This window comes from Microplitis demolitor, chromosome 6 (assembly GCF_026212275.2).
Source record: "Microplitis demolitor isolate Queensland-Clemson2020A chromosome 6, iyMicDemo2.1a, whole genome shotgun sequence".
In the NCBI taxonomy this organism is placed as follows: domain Eukaryota; kingdom Metazoa; phylum Arthropoda; class Insecta; order Hymenoptera; family Braconidae; genus Microplitis; species Microplitis demolitor.
Window position 1 is genome coordinate 4,408,383 of NC_068550.1, and position 15,066 is coordinate 4,423,448.

The window sequence follows — 15,066 nt, forward strand, 5'->3', positions numbered from 1 at the left end:
TTGTTTTTTTTTAAATTTTATTTAAATTGTATATTAATTGCAATATATATTTTTAAATTAAAGAATTTAATTACAACACAATTATCAATTAAAAATATTTTTAATTCATAGTCAATAAGAATTTATAAGAAAAAAAAATAATAAATTGAATTATATAACTATTTATAATTATCACATTATTAACAAATATATATATATATATTTATGTAAATATATATGAAGATTATTTATTGAAAAAAATAATAATAAAAAAATAACTTCCCTATTTTTTAGAAAATTTGAAATTTTCTTGGCGGGAAGAAAAAATATTTTTCAAATTTTTAAAATTAAAATTAATAAAAAATTACATTGATTACATATTTAATTACATTAATTATTTAATAGTTAAAAATAAAAAAATCATCATGATTTAATTTATTTATTATCGTCATTTCGGTAACTGACACCACCAACGCAACAGTTTGTAACTTTTGTTCAAATTGTTATTAATTATAAATTACAAATATATTTATATATAGAATCATTACAAAATTAAAAGATTAAAAAATTATTATAATAATAATTAAAAAAGAAAACACAACAATCCTTTAATTAAAAAACTTATCAATGATAAATGAATAGTAATAATAATAATTTTAATATATTAATGAATTAATTAAATATTTTAATCAACTTCAAGTTTACGAAAAGAACCGGAAATACCACAGAGACCTTCAGAAGAAGAAGAACACGAGTCTTTTGGAGATATCTCAATATACATATCATCAAGGGCCTTCAGCTCGGTACGTTTTTTACGCAACTTATCCTTGAAAGCAGCTAAAAAAGTCGTTAGTCATATTTATATATTGACTAGATATTAAAAGTAAAAGAAAAAAAAATAAATTTATGATTTATTAAATAAATACCTATCATATCAGCAAGTGGTACAATACCACCGTATTCTTTAGGTAATATTTTAGGATTTACTGCTTCTTTTAAATCATCTAGACTTTTGTGAACCTGAAGAATTATAAAAAAAATAGTATTATATTATTAAGGGGTAAAATGGGAACACTACTTGTAAAAAAATTATTTTTTAAATATTTTTCACAAAATATCGTTGTAACTTTATGATAAATTTAATTTTCAATAAAATTAGAGAATATAAAAAACCGGGGTATGATGAACCCTTTAAACAATTTATTTTTTTTAGTCAGAATTTAAGAATTAAATGTAATTTCAAAATTATTTTAAATAAAAATATTTTTTGGTTAAAAAAAAAATGACCCGGTCTCGCTCTTAGTAAAAAAACAACATTAAAAAAAAAATTTCTAAATTAAGATTTAATTTATTTAGAAAAATGAAATTTATTTTTCTAACGATTTTAGTGCAATTTAAATATACTGCTTCCGTTGTTACTATTTAAAATAATCATAGCAATTTAAACATTACGCAGAACAGCCATAAATTCACATCTCCTAAAAATAATGAATAAACAAACGATCAAAAATAAATTTTTACCATAATTCTCGCTCTCAACTTATCACTCAAAAGTGACAGAGCAAATTCCAGAACTTTAGTTGCACAATTAGGTATATTTATAAAATGCGTTTCCTTATGTCGCATCGGTGTGCTGTTTTGTATGCATCTGAGCATGTTCCGTATGTCCGTTAATGACCATGCGCTCACGTGGCCCATGGTTAGCCCAGACTCATCATTCACGTGAGTGTAACCACGTACTTGATTCTCCTCATCATCTAGTAGAGACTCAACAACTAGACTATGGGCTCGGGCCATTTGTGCAGACGTATATTTATATGGATCAAAACGACCTGTTAATTTTAATTTATTTATTTATTAACATAATAGTACAGTAATGATTACCATAATATACGGTAATTATTACCATAGTATACGGTACTTATTACCATAAGATTTAAGATCTTTTACCATAATTATAGAAATTGTTCCCATAGCTATGGAAACTTTTACCAGAAATTATGGACCCATACCCTATAACTCCCAGTAATTATTACCATAACTTTATGGAAATATTTTACACATATCATGGAAACGGTTACCATGGTCTATACATCCTATGGTTTATTCTCATACGCGACTAGGAACTTTTCAATATGGGTATAGAATTTATTGTTATTTAACTGTGGGAACTATTCCCATGAGTATGGTAATTATTACCATAAGATTTAAGAACGTTTACTATATAATAGGAATAATTTCCCATAGTTATAGAAACTTTTACCAGAAATTATGGACTCATACCCTATAACTCCAAGTAATTATCACCATAAAATTATGGGATAATATCTAAAAAGTTATTAATTAAAATAAAACTCACCGGCACAAGACAAAATAACTTGTCTTCCATGCTCATCTTTTTCTAACAATGGAACAAGATATCCGCTGTCAATAATAGCTTCGATATCTGGATCATTAATATCCAAATTTTGAAACCAGTCAGGATACAATTGTCTGATTGTTAAATATCGTTCCAACATTTCTTGTGCCATGGGAACACTAAATTTTTTTGTTCTCAAAAAACGCAACAAAAATACAGGGTCAGTGCGGCAACGTTTTATCGAAGGATGTTTCAATATCCAAGCTTTTAATTGTTCCAACGCTTGTTCTCTAATGTTCTCATTTTCACGCAGTTCCTCAAATGCAATTGTCTGCACATCCTCACTGAGACCACATTTGTAATCAACCTCGCCTCCCATACCCATTTTTAATTCTATAAAACAAATAAACATCAAGTAATTATTCAGTGTACTTTTAGATGCACATAAAAATTGTCATCATTTTTTGACTTGAAAATTCCTGAAAAAAAGTTCATAATTATAAACTTCAGAACATGACACAACGACGAACTTTTTGTTATCATGTTTCCATTTATGAAAAGTCAAATTTGTTTCCCCGATTTAAATATATTCTACGTATTCATTTTAAGTTATTGTACAAAAATTTTTTTCATATTTTATATATATTTACACTAGACGGGTTTTTTTTTTTAAATTATTTTTCCAATTCGTATTTAAATTTTTATTTCCTAATTTATTATTAAAATATCATAGCAATTAACGCCGCTTCAGAACAAATGTCAGATAAAAAAAATGACATGTGTTATCTAAATACCGCGAAAATGAAAAAAAAAAGAATTAATATTTATTTAAAAAATAAAAAGGTGATAAATAATAAACAAACAAAAAAATCTACTTTCAAATATTCTCTTCTTAGCGCCTTGAATTTCCAAGTTAAATGTAAATATATTTATTAATTTTCGCAATTAGTGTAAGTGTAATTTATTAAGATTTATTTTTCAATGTCAAGTTAAACAATAAAACATTTAAACAACCGCATGTTCATAAATAATGATAATAGAGTTGTTACGAAATAAACATAGATAATTTTCACGGATCAAAAGAATAAATATGAGTATAAATATAAAAGATAATATATTACATTGTCCTGTATGTATATGAAGTTTAAGTCGCTTGTAATGTAAAGCACGATGGATTTGTTACACAAATATGTGGATAGAATATTAAACCTAAGTATTCTTTATACACAGGCTGAGGTCCAAGAGCGTAATTATTTATATAGACGTGTACTGGGTCGCTTCTAACTTACAACTGAAGAAAAAATTATGTAACTCACGATTGGATAAGATGTAGAGAAAGTATTTTATGTCATGAAATGGAAAGTTATCGAATATTTTAAGTGTAATGTCCAGAGATTACCTCAAATTATTAATTTTTTTTTTTATTTTTACTATTGCTTATTAAAATAATTATCTTTTGCGCAATAGAAATAGAATTATAGAATTAAATATATTTTTTAATCCCCGAATGGAGAACATGTTTACTGAAGGTTGTAAGTGATTATTATTTATTTCAAAATAATTTGGCAATGGCTCCAAGTTAAAATGAAAGTTTGTTTAGCGAACAGTTAATTAGTCGTATATTCATTGAAATTTTGACTTTGACTTTCTACTTTACTTTCTTAATATTTTTAATTTTATTTTACTTTTTGTCATTGCTCTGATTCAGCAAAATTTTTGTTGCTTGGAATTTTTGAAAAATTTATCAGCAGTTTTTATGACCGAAAGTGAATAAAAATTTGTAGTTAATGTTCTATTTTAAATTATCAATTATAATTTTCAACTTCAATTTAAACCCCCCAAAATTTCTAAAAAAAAAATTTTAAATATCAAAAGACTAAACAATTTTATACAAAAATATATACGCCCCAAAAAAGAGGTCTTATATATTTTTTTTTTGGTATTTAGAGATAATTTGAATTTTATAAAAAAATTCTTATCAAAGAATTGAATAATAATTGACAACTTTTATTTTACTAAAGTTACTAGTCATAAATATTTCCAAAAAATTATTAAATATAATCATCATATATATTTAAAATATTAAAATTCACAATCACTACACTATAAAAAATTTGCGGAGTGAATGTGGAGCCGCTTATTTATTTCATCCCCTTAAAGTGAAATTGACTTCGACAGGATGTTAATTTTAATACGAAAACTCCGAATCAAAGTGAATGCAGATTTAAATAAAATTCAAATCTCTCCACAATTCCCGCTAAAAAATAAACTCATATGTGAAGTGATTTTTTTGACTCTGGAACTCCGAGTAAATTTGAATTTAAATAAAATTTTTAATTTCAAATTCACTCCTGAGTTTTTAGTAAGTAATTTGTAAAAAAGAAAATGTAATCACATTTAGTAATACACACCGTATAAAATAAGCACTTGCAATGTTAATTGCACGATTTTGCAAGAAAAGAAAAGTGTAATATGTAAAATTGCTTAGATAGTTGATCGGTACAAGCAGTCTCAACGATCACTTGCCTACTAAATAATAACTTTTTATTACAAGACAGCTTTTACTCGACTGACTTCGTCCCTGAACCTACCGCTGACCAATATCTTCATTACCCCACTTTTTAAATTCATTTTACCTGTTTACGTTTCTTATAAAAGAATAAAACACTTCCTTAATATTTAAGATAATTTTGATAAATTACTTTATCGATAACAACTTTTACTTTTTAACATCAAGTCAAAACATATCCGCACACTAAGATCAAATTAAAATCCACAGTTAATTAAAACAATTAGTGTTATAGTTTCTCAAAATTAAATCTCGGCGTTACTTTATATCAGATCGCAATTAATAATAAAAGTACTTTGATTTTGCTTTCTCTCTTTTGATGCTTCGATGAATAAGCAACTGTTCGACACATCGAGAGAAATTTTTTTTAATGCCATTGCAAGTAATTATTTTTTTGTTTGATATAAATTTGAATTTTTTAATTATCTTATTTTTAGATTTTAAAATAAATATTTTACTTTCATACAAACAAAATTACACAGATAAAAAAATTGTAAACATTTATTTAAACTTCCGCATTTTTTTTATTTAAACAAAAAAATGTATGATAATTTTTTGATGATAATTTTAAAAATAATATAGAAAAATTTGTAATTTTAAATAAAAGATGATTAGTGATAAGTATGATATATATTTAAATATAATAATTATAATTTTTAATTGAGTTAAATTGTATTTAAAGTGTGCAGATTTACGAAATCTATTATCACGGAAATACAAATGTGTTTCTGGACTGGTTCCAGGATGTTACGAGTTCAACTAAAGCCGGTTAGCGTATAACGGGACTTGCCTCACTTCTTGTATCTCTGTATTTTAAAATACTTATTTTTTACAATTATTCAACACACGAATTACTCATATGTGATTACAACTTGCAATTAATTTACATTTATATAAATAAATAACTATAAATATTTTTATGATAACTGTCACATTAATTCACATATTTATTTATTTAAAAATCATATATTTGTAAATTTTTATTATTTCATTATTTTTAAATTAATTACCATTTCTTTTTATTAAATATTTTTATATCTAATTAAATAAAAATTTAACAAATAAATTTATTTTTAAAAATTTAAATAAATAATTAATAATTGAATATAAGTACGAAATTAAATGACAATTAAATATTTATTTCAATTCTAAAATTTGAAAAATTTAATTTTATCAAAAAATTTATTCAAAATTTTTCTTAATAAATTTTTAAATATTTAAATAAATAACACATTTTTTTTAAAAAATATTCAAATAATTCATTAGTGTCATTATTAATAATCTGTTAAATCTATATACATATATATTTATTTTTGTAACATTTATACAGAAAGTTGCTTTCATTTTTACGATAGACCGAACAATTAGGAAAAAATCTGATTTCACGAGTACACTTTCGCTTTTGAGAATTAAAATCCACAATAATTTTTTACATCTAAAAATATTAATAAACACAAACGAAAAATAAATCATACATTCATTGAGTAATAGCACAAAAAAAAATGAAATTAGATAGTGTCGTTAATTGAAGGCAAAAAGTATAAAATTAAGTTAGACGTGTCCTACTTTCATTGCTAATGACAGTTACAGCAAAAATAAACCAACTATCTATTAAAATTTTTCATTAAATAAATAGTTATTAAGAAACGTATGTATTTAAAATAATAAAAAGTACTTACGTTGATGTTTATTGTAATAAAAAATTATAAATAAAATAAACGCGCGCAGGACTTTTCCCCTGGTAACCCTGCGCGCGACTGAAAAGACCGCCAAGTTGAAACTCTTACCAATCCTCAGTATATTCTTCTTCTATATATGTGATGTATACAACAACTGTACCGCTAAAGTGTGCAATGTGTGTGTAGAGTCGGCACAATTGTATATTGTTGATACTTTTATTGACGCGTGCGCACTGAGAGTCAGATCACATTCTCTGTTTTCTTGCATTGCTTCCATGTGCGGTAGATCTGCGTAGATTCTCTACTCCATTTTCATCTTCATTGTCATCTTCGTCACTTTTATTAAATTCATATTCGATTTTTATGATAAATAATTTTATTTTGCCATCTGCAATACTTTTAGTTCTGCAGTCCAGATTCCTATTGTGTTTTTGGATAAATTCCCATATGGTTTCCTATAGGAATATTAATGTTCTTTTATTCATATACGCATACCAATAGATGATTGACATAAAAATCTACATACCTTGGATTCTATAGAAATTACTTGCATGGAAACGCAGATTTCTATATGAATTCCCCATAAAGAAGTCCATAAGGAAGTTCCTATATGGGAATCTAGGAACCTAGTTTCCTGTGTGGATTTTCCATATGGGAATCCATAAATCTATGGATTTTTATAAAAACCCATATACTCTTATATTGATTCCTATGGGTCCTTACAGAACACCATACTTTTCTATATGGATTTCTATGGGTTCCCATACAATTCTATGTGGATTTTTTTGATAGCCCTATCAAATCTATATGGGAATCCAGCCTAGATTCCTATGGGTACCCACATGGTGTTTTCGGAACGATTCCCATATGGTTTCCGGTAGGATCTGGCATAAATTCCAATGTAGATTCTCATATAGGCTCCTATGGGAATCGTGTGAAATTCCATGTTAATTTTTATCTCGATTTCCCATGAGAATCTACACCATGTCAAAATGGAAATTCAGGTATCCAGTTTTCTATATGGATTCCTATGGGCTTGCCCGGTAATTTTAATACGTATATTATCTACCTGTTGAAAGGATCAAACGGTACCAATTACTCATTTAGACATTACGGCATTAAACTCATCATGAGTAAGATGGAGCGAAAAAAAACCCTGACACTCTTTTCTATACAATACACAATTACACTAATTATTTTATGTACTCAAGGTTATGTACCTGGGATTATATTTACTGATAATTATATATTATATATTATATAAAAATCAGCCGATTTTGAAATTTTAATTCATTATTGGAGTTGTAAATTTGTGGAGAGAAATGATAAAGATTTAAATTGTGAGGAAGTTCAGATTAAAGTTCCGTTTGAGTTCACCAACTGGTACAGCAACTTTCACTCAGTCCTCACTTTTTTTAATCAGTTACACAATCGATTTTTACCCATTACATTTTTATTTATTTTGCTTTTTTACAATAAATTTTTTTTATTTTTATGAATTCATAATAAAAACTTATATAAGATTTTTTTTTTTTTTTTTTTTTTTTTTTTTTTTTTTTTTCAAATTATGAATCTATACAGTCCCGATCAGGGTAAAATAAGACACAATTTTTTTTTTAAATATGGGATTTGTAAAAAATAATAGGGAGAAGATTGATCAGTAGATAATTTAAAAAAATTTCCTCGGATAGTGGTCCATTTTACCTCAAACTGCTTTCAATAGCTAACAATAAAATAATTAAATTACAAATTTAAAAAAAAATTTGGAAGGAAAGTTTCAAATTTACCTCGCTGTCAAAATTGATCAACTTGCCAAATTTTTTTCTGCAAATTGTCATATATATAAATAGGTACATATAGATATTTTTTGTCAGTAAAAATATAGAAACATTGAATTAAATTCTGGATGTATTTTTTTTCTTTTTTTTTTTTTTATAAAAAAAGAACAGGTAGAATTATTAAATATATATGTTTTATTTTTTATTTTTGTAATAAGAGAACATGAGTGTGCAAGAGGTAGCTGTACATTTTATTCATACGCGCCTTTTATATATATTTATCTTGCCTTGTAAACGAAGATGTCAATTACTGAAGACACGTTATTATTTTGTGGCAGGTTAGTCTATTACATATGAAACAATTAAGTCGTTAAATTTATTATTGTCTTTAATCACTTTTCATACCGAGCTATAAATTTATATCATTGATATTTGTGAAATAAATATCAAGCAAATGAACAGAATACTCACTCTCATTTTATTTAAATAGATTTCATATTTTTTTCTTTATTTAAAATTTTAATATTTTGACAATTAAATTTTGCATAATAAATTATAAAATTTTGACATCTTTTTTATTTTTCTAATTAAAATTACTAATAGTTCGAATCGATATCCTGTCAACTGAATTTAAAACAACAAAATTAATTTAGATTTAATTTTACTTAAGGAATTAAATAAATAAACAGTCATCCGTTCTGCGCTCTTTCGAATCTACTCCAGTTTTACTCCGCGTAAAATCACTGATTTTGAATAAAATTTCTGGCAGATTAAAAATTCTAAATAAAATACCTTTCATCATTAATGAGTAGAAACTCTTCATTACCTCGATACCGTACGTTTTTTATTGAATAGATTGTCAGGCGGTATAATAATTGCGTTCTATATTCTTTGTAAGCAGGACAACTGAACATAAAGTCCTTAAGTGTCGTTGGGTATCATTTTTATTTATATACCAAATAGTAGCATATATAAGAACTATAGAATTTTTTTCATAATAAAAATTTTTGACATTCCTGATTTTTTTCTGATATTTATTAAAGAAATCTATAATTTTCCTGAAAAAGTCTCAAGTGCTTTTCGTCAGAGTTTCCCATATGATCTCCTGCATGTACACATACTTTCCTGTTCCATAGAATTTGATATTTATATATATATATATATTTATTTATTTATTATGTTTTTCCTGAAATAAATTTTTAAAAAATTTTAATTATTTTTATAAAAATGTAAAATATAAAATTTTATGCTCAGATAAAAATTTCAAAATAACTAGATATTTAATTTGAAAGCTTATATAAATTCAAAGCATTACCATATGAATTTAAAAATAATGACAGGAAAATCCAAAAATGAATGACAGTAAATTTTATAATAAAAATTAGTAACCCGATTGCAGACATCAGTAAACATAAATTTCCATATTTAATACCTGGCTTATGATATAATTGAATAACAAAAAAAACCGTCCAGTGAAAAAAAAATCTAATTTAATTTATAAAAGTATCAATTAAACTAAACATAATTTTTTTCATGCTCGCTACCTATTTTTTGTGCTGCAATTTAAATAAAAATATATTTATATATCCATGGAAAGCATTACACTCCCAGTGAACTCATACATCCAATTCTTTCAGTACTTATTGTTTAATAAAAACCCGAGTGCTAGTCGGCAACATTTCTTGTTCACTCAAAACGTCAGCTGAACTTTCTCTAGTGACCTTAAAACCGGTACACAAAGTTATCCGAGCTCTAAAGAAAGTGCATCCTCCCTCTACTTGCTTTATATCTTTTTATCCACTGGTGAAAGATACTCATTAAAATCATTTTTAACTCAATACTCGATTACTTTATTTTTTACATTGCATAATTGTCAGATTATTAAATAAATTCACACAAAAATTTTTTCTTCATTATTTTATTTTATACAGATCAAAAGTTTTTTTTTATCTCCTATATTCAGCCGTTTTTTTTTAAATGAGAATACTTTTGCACACAAGTAATAACGTCTGAAAATTTATATTTTTTAATTATCCATTGAAAATTCAAATAAAATTGGCACATTTGCAATTAAAATTTTTGTTATTTATGCAGAAATGCAGAACCCACCTATTTTTTACTATCATCTAATTTTATTTGTATCGCTTTTGGATAAATTCCATCAGCAAGAACGTAAAGTCGGATTTAAAATAAAAATTGCATTTTCTGTGGATAATAGTTATTTGCGTAAATAGTGGGGTAAGTTATTCATAATATGTCAGCGCGAAGTACTAAACACTTCGCGGGTGACGGATTATGACTGAACCTACATGTTGCGCCCATAATTTTATTCAACTCATGTGCGCTATTTGCGTTTTATTAATTGCCTAAAAAGCGAAGTCTAAATAGTTGTTTAGTGACATAGTGAAAAAAACTTGATATAATAAGAATATGACAAAATTATAGGGATGTAGATTTAATTGAAAGGAAATTTAAATCCAATTAGTCAAAGTTTTAACTCCACGTTAACAACATTTGACCTCACAATGTTGGCTATTCAGTAGGTAACAGAAAGTTGTAATTACCCAATATTCAGCTAGAGCCCGAAGGATACCCTAATAGCCACTTTAACTTGAAATTGACAGCAATTTGATATTGAAGTAGCCTGAAATTTGCTTACAATTTGACATCAAGTTATACAGAAAAATTTGCGGTTAATTTTTCCTCAATTTAGAGGTAACTTTTTACTAGAAAAAAAAGTCGGTAATGTTCATTCTTACCATTTTCGAAGGTAAGCAAATTTATACATAAAAATGTCTACAATTTGACGGCAAAAAAATACTTAACAATTTTTCATGTTAAATTAACAATTGACATAAAATTTGACTGAAAATTGAGGACAAATTTTTTGTAGTCAATTTTTGAAGTGAATTTGCATTCGGGTAGAAAATTGACGTTAAATTGTATACTAAGTAATGTATAAATTGTCATCAAAAACAAAAAAGTCTGAAGTTGGACATTTGACGAAAAATTCAAGGAAATTTTATAGTTGCCTTTATTTATTTTTATTACGTCACAATGGTTAGGATTGTAGACATCTTTATTGTGTTTTTACAAATAATTTTTCACCAGTAGGTAAACCATTTAGGGTTCGGATTTTATGCATGATAAAACGTGAATAGAGCGCGAGTTGAATAAATATTTTCATTTCTAAATTTAAAAAAAAATTTTATTTTATTTATTTAAACATAATTTTTTTCTACATTTTGTAGTACAGTAAATTAATATATGGCTTCATGTACGCATATTTCAGCACTATCTTAGAAAAAACAATTATACAAGACATACATTTAATATTTACTTATTATCATTATCAATAATAAAAATTATTTTTTAAAATCAAAATTTGGCATAAAAAATTTCCATTAAATAATTTTAAAAAAGTATTTTATTGCCACGAATGATCCACTTGCTTTAAATATATAAAATATATAAAAATATCATTTAAAATCTATGTACACAATTAATATTTAAAATTAAATTTTTAAAAATTATATTTATTTTTAAAATTTAAAAAAATGGATCATTGTGGCAAGAATTATTTTTTTCTTAATTTTTATCGTAATATGGCGAATTTTTTATATTTACTCAAAATGTAAAGATAAAAATATAAAATAGTCGCGAAATTACGATGAGAGTATGTAAGATATACATATATATATTAATATATATAATGTAGAGATCATCTGAGAATGACATTATCGAACGTAAGATCTCTACTATCTCTTTGAGTTGATTTTTTAAATGGATTCCAAGGAATACGTCGGGCAACATGAGCCGTTGTGACAGATCCTGCTGGACTTGGCTGACCGGAAGACACTCCTGAAGAACTACTTGCTGACACGCTGCCTTTATCATGATGACTAGTCTTCACAGGTTTCTATAAATATGTTATTTCACTCATTAACATTTAACATTCATAAATATGAAGTAGTATTATACTTATATTTTTATATTAATTTACACTCATTATCGTTTTTACTTGTAAATTATTTATTTATACAAGGACAAAAATTTTTAACAGTAATAATATTATAATGAGAGTAATGATTACCTTTAAATAATTCCTATCCATAGGCGTGACGAGTTTAAGACTAATTGAGTCTCCACACTGTTTAATCAAGCGCACAACTTGTTCATGGGAGGCCCATTTAACATCTTTGTCATCGATGTTAACAATGAAATCGCCTTCCTTCATTCCACCGAGCTGCGTTTAAAAAATACACACATTAATAATACTGTTAATTAAATTAATCAATTATTGATATGGTTAATTTTTAAAAACAAAATGAAACTTACATCAGCTAATGAATTGTGATCAACGGCAGCAATAATAACAGGAGCGTCTCCTCTTACACTGAAACCAAAACCTTCACCACCAGGTCCACGTTGTAATTGAATAGATCGTGGAGCTGTCCAGTGTCTTTTAGCTGAAAATATGGCTACGGGACCGAGTGATTTGAACAGATCATCAACTCCGTGTTGACCGAAATCTGGATGCGTGATACTTAATTGGAATTTTGTTGATGCTAAAATTAATTAATTATTAGAACATAATTGTTTTTTTTTTTTTTTTTTTTTTTTAATAAATATGTAAATGTATATTACCTATTATATGTGGAGGATCAAGTAATTCTCGCAAATCATCTTCATCACCAGCGTCATTATAATTTTTCAAAGTCGCATCATGTGCTCGTTTTAATAATTTAGCTAATGCTTGTTTGCCTTTTAATTCTCTGCACATTCTTTGTAGTCGCTGACTTTCTTCATGCAGAACTAAACTTTCTCGCAAATGCGCTCTCCCTATTTAAATAATTTATAATTCATATATTAATATTTTATAACATAAGTTCATTAAATATTTGGAACACTAATAATTTAAGATCCTGAAAGTTTTAGACAACAATTTTCAGTTATTTATTTTTTTTTTTTTTTCAACAAATCTATTACAATAAGAAATAAACTAAAAATATGCACATTTAGAAAATTCAAAATTCTATAGGTGGAATTTTTTAATGTATTTTATCGTTTTAAAAAAAATCAAAAAATTATTAGACGTTGGCTAACTTCAGCATCATAATAATATTATAAATTTTTATTTATTATTTTGATCTAAAAATTTATGACTTTGATATATATGTCAATCGACTTATTAGCTGAGCAGTAACTTTTCAAATTATAGATACATATATAAAATAAGAGACCCAGTACCTGATTAGAGAACTAATACTCAATCACTCATATATATTTGTACATCTATATTCAGTAAAATTCACTTAATATAGATATACAAATATATATGAGTGATCGAGTACTATTTTCCTAATAGAGTACTAGGTATTTTACCCTATAGGAAATTTTGAAAAAGTTTCTGTATTAATTTTTCAGCATAATTCAAATTGATTAAAAAATCTAAAATTTTTTTTTAATTTATTTGAGTGATTGCTGGTAAAAACTGTAAGTTTTTTTTTAGCTATGCTATGTCTTACTTAAATAAAAAAATGATCTGATCAAATTAGATTTTTCTAAAACGTTTTTTTTTTGTAGTAACGCTACTGTAGATAAATTTGATATTGAAACGTGATATGTATCTCTGTAATTAAATAATTGCTCAGCTTCGATATTTGAAATTGTAATTTTAATTTTTCTACAAGAAGTGTCCTCTTTTTTTTTTTTTTTTTTTTTTTTTAATGTGATTATTTATATATAATAATAAAATGTCTATATTGTAATAATTTACCTAGAGCTCTCCGTTCATGATCATCTTTAGGAATAACATTATCCATTTGAGTTTTCCCATCACTCTCTTGGATATGTTCTAATGTGAGTTTTGTTTCTGTTCTGAATTCCGCAATAGGTTTAGCCAGTAATCCAGCAGCGCAGTGTTTATGAGCAAGTGCTAAATGGTGTTCGCGCTTGACAAGAACCAGAGAAACCCAGGATTCAGGTACATAATCACGAACAGGTTCACGTGATATTAATCCATGTACGTCATTATAGACAGCAGCAACTTGAGCAGCTTCTTGAGCAAGATCCAAACAGATATCAGTATTTCTTGTATCGCGAGATTGTAATTCGAGTTTTTCAAATAAACATTCTCGCGCTTGAGCCAGCATCAGTAGCACCAACATGTCCAGCATGTCAGGACCAAGATCCATACTCGGTGCATTTGTGAAATTTTCATGGATGTAACGAAATGTACCGGCAGCACGTAAAAATGCATCGACAGCTTGATCAAGTCCTTTAGTACTTCGTCTGTCTTGTTTAGCTCCCAATTGTGTGTACAGAGCACCGGCATTGAATAGAATCGATGCTTTCTCAAACGCTACTGTTCTTTGACAGCTCGGTACTCCTGTTAATGAGTCGAACCATTCGAAGTAAATACCGAGGCTTCGATCCGGTGGGAAGAAACGTCTTTCAATAAAATATAATTGATTGTAGTAACGGAATAGTAAAGCTATTCCTGATGCATCTCGCGTTGGTGTTCTCGTTGCCTGAAATAAATTATTTTGTTTTAATATTTATAAATAATTATAAATTTTTGTGATATAATTAAAAGTAACTGATCTAAAATTTTTACCTGTCGTGTTTCCATAAGATCAGCAATTGCTTCTTCATAATGATCGCCATCTTCACTGTAATGTTCTAAGATGAAATCCTGAA

The 15,066-nt window shown here is 26.4% G+C and overlaps 2 protein-coding genes across 7 annotated transcripts in view; both read right to left on the minus strand.

Moving 5' to 3' along the window:
- Positions 1 to 404: 404 nt before the first annotated feature.
- LOC103573769 (clavesin-2) lies at positions 405 to 6,708 on the minus strand. 3 transcript variants are annotated; one of them, XM_014441654.2, is made up of 5 exons: positions 6,587 to 6,708; positions 2,339 to 2,731; positions 1,501 to 1,811; positions 906 to 999; positions 405 to 816 (listed from the first exon to the last, which is right to left on the minus strand). In XM_014441654.2, exons 2-5 carry the CDS (start codon positions 2,721 to 2,723, stop codon positions 665 to 667), a joined length of 942 nt encoding a protein of 313 aa, XP_014297140.1. In that variant the 5' UTR covers positions 2,724 to 2,731; positions 6,587 to 6,708; the 3' UTR covers positions 405 to 664. The 3 variants fall into 3 exon arrangements, with proteins under 3 accessions (XP_014297140.1, XP_014297138.1, XP_014297143.1); XM_014441652.2 differs by lacking the exon at positions 6,587 to 6,708 and adding an exon at positions 4,750 to 5,286; XM_014441657.2 differs by lacking the exon at positions 6,587 to 6,708 and adding an exon at positions 3,460 to 3,655.
- A 4,584-nt stretch (positions 6,709 to 11,292) lies between these two features.
- The window catches only part of LOC103573796 (uncharacterized), a 79,950-nt gene continuing 76,176 nt past the window's right edge, over positions 11,293 to 15,066 (minus strand). For 2 of the 4 annotated variants that reach the window (XM_053739963.1, XM_014442097.2), the window contains 6 exons: positions 14,984 to 15,061; positions 14,144 to 14,897; positions 13,012 to 13,206; positions 12,703 to 12,932; positions 12,458 to 12,610; positions 11,295 to 12,283 (listed from right to left, as the gene is read on the minus strand). In XM_053739963.1, the coding sequence (XP_053595938.1) occupies positions 12,086 to 12,283; positions 12,458 to 12,610; positions 12,703 to 12,932; positions 13,012 to 13,206; positions 14,144 to 14,897; positions 14,984 to 15,061 (1,608 nt within the window). In that variant the 3' untranslated portion in view covers positions 11,295 to 12,085. Of the gene's footprint in view, positions 12,284 to 12,457; positions 12,611 to 12,702; positions 12,933 to 13,011; positions 13,207 to 14,143; positions 14,898 to 14,983; positions 15,062 to 15,066 lie in introns of all 4 variants that reach the window. The other 2 variants (XM_053739962.1, XM_053739964.1) reach the window with 2 other exon arrangements.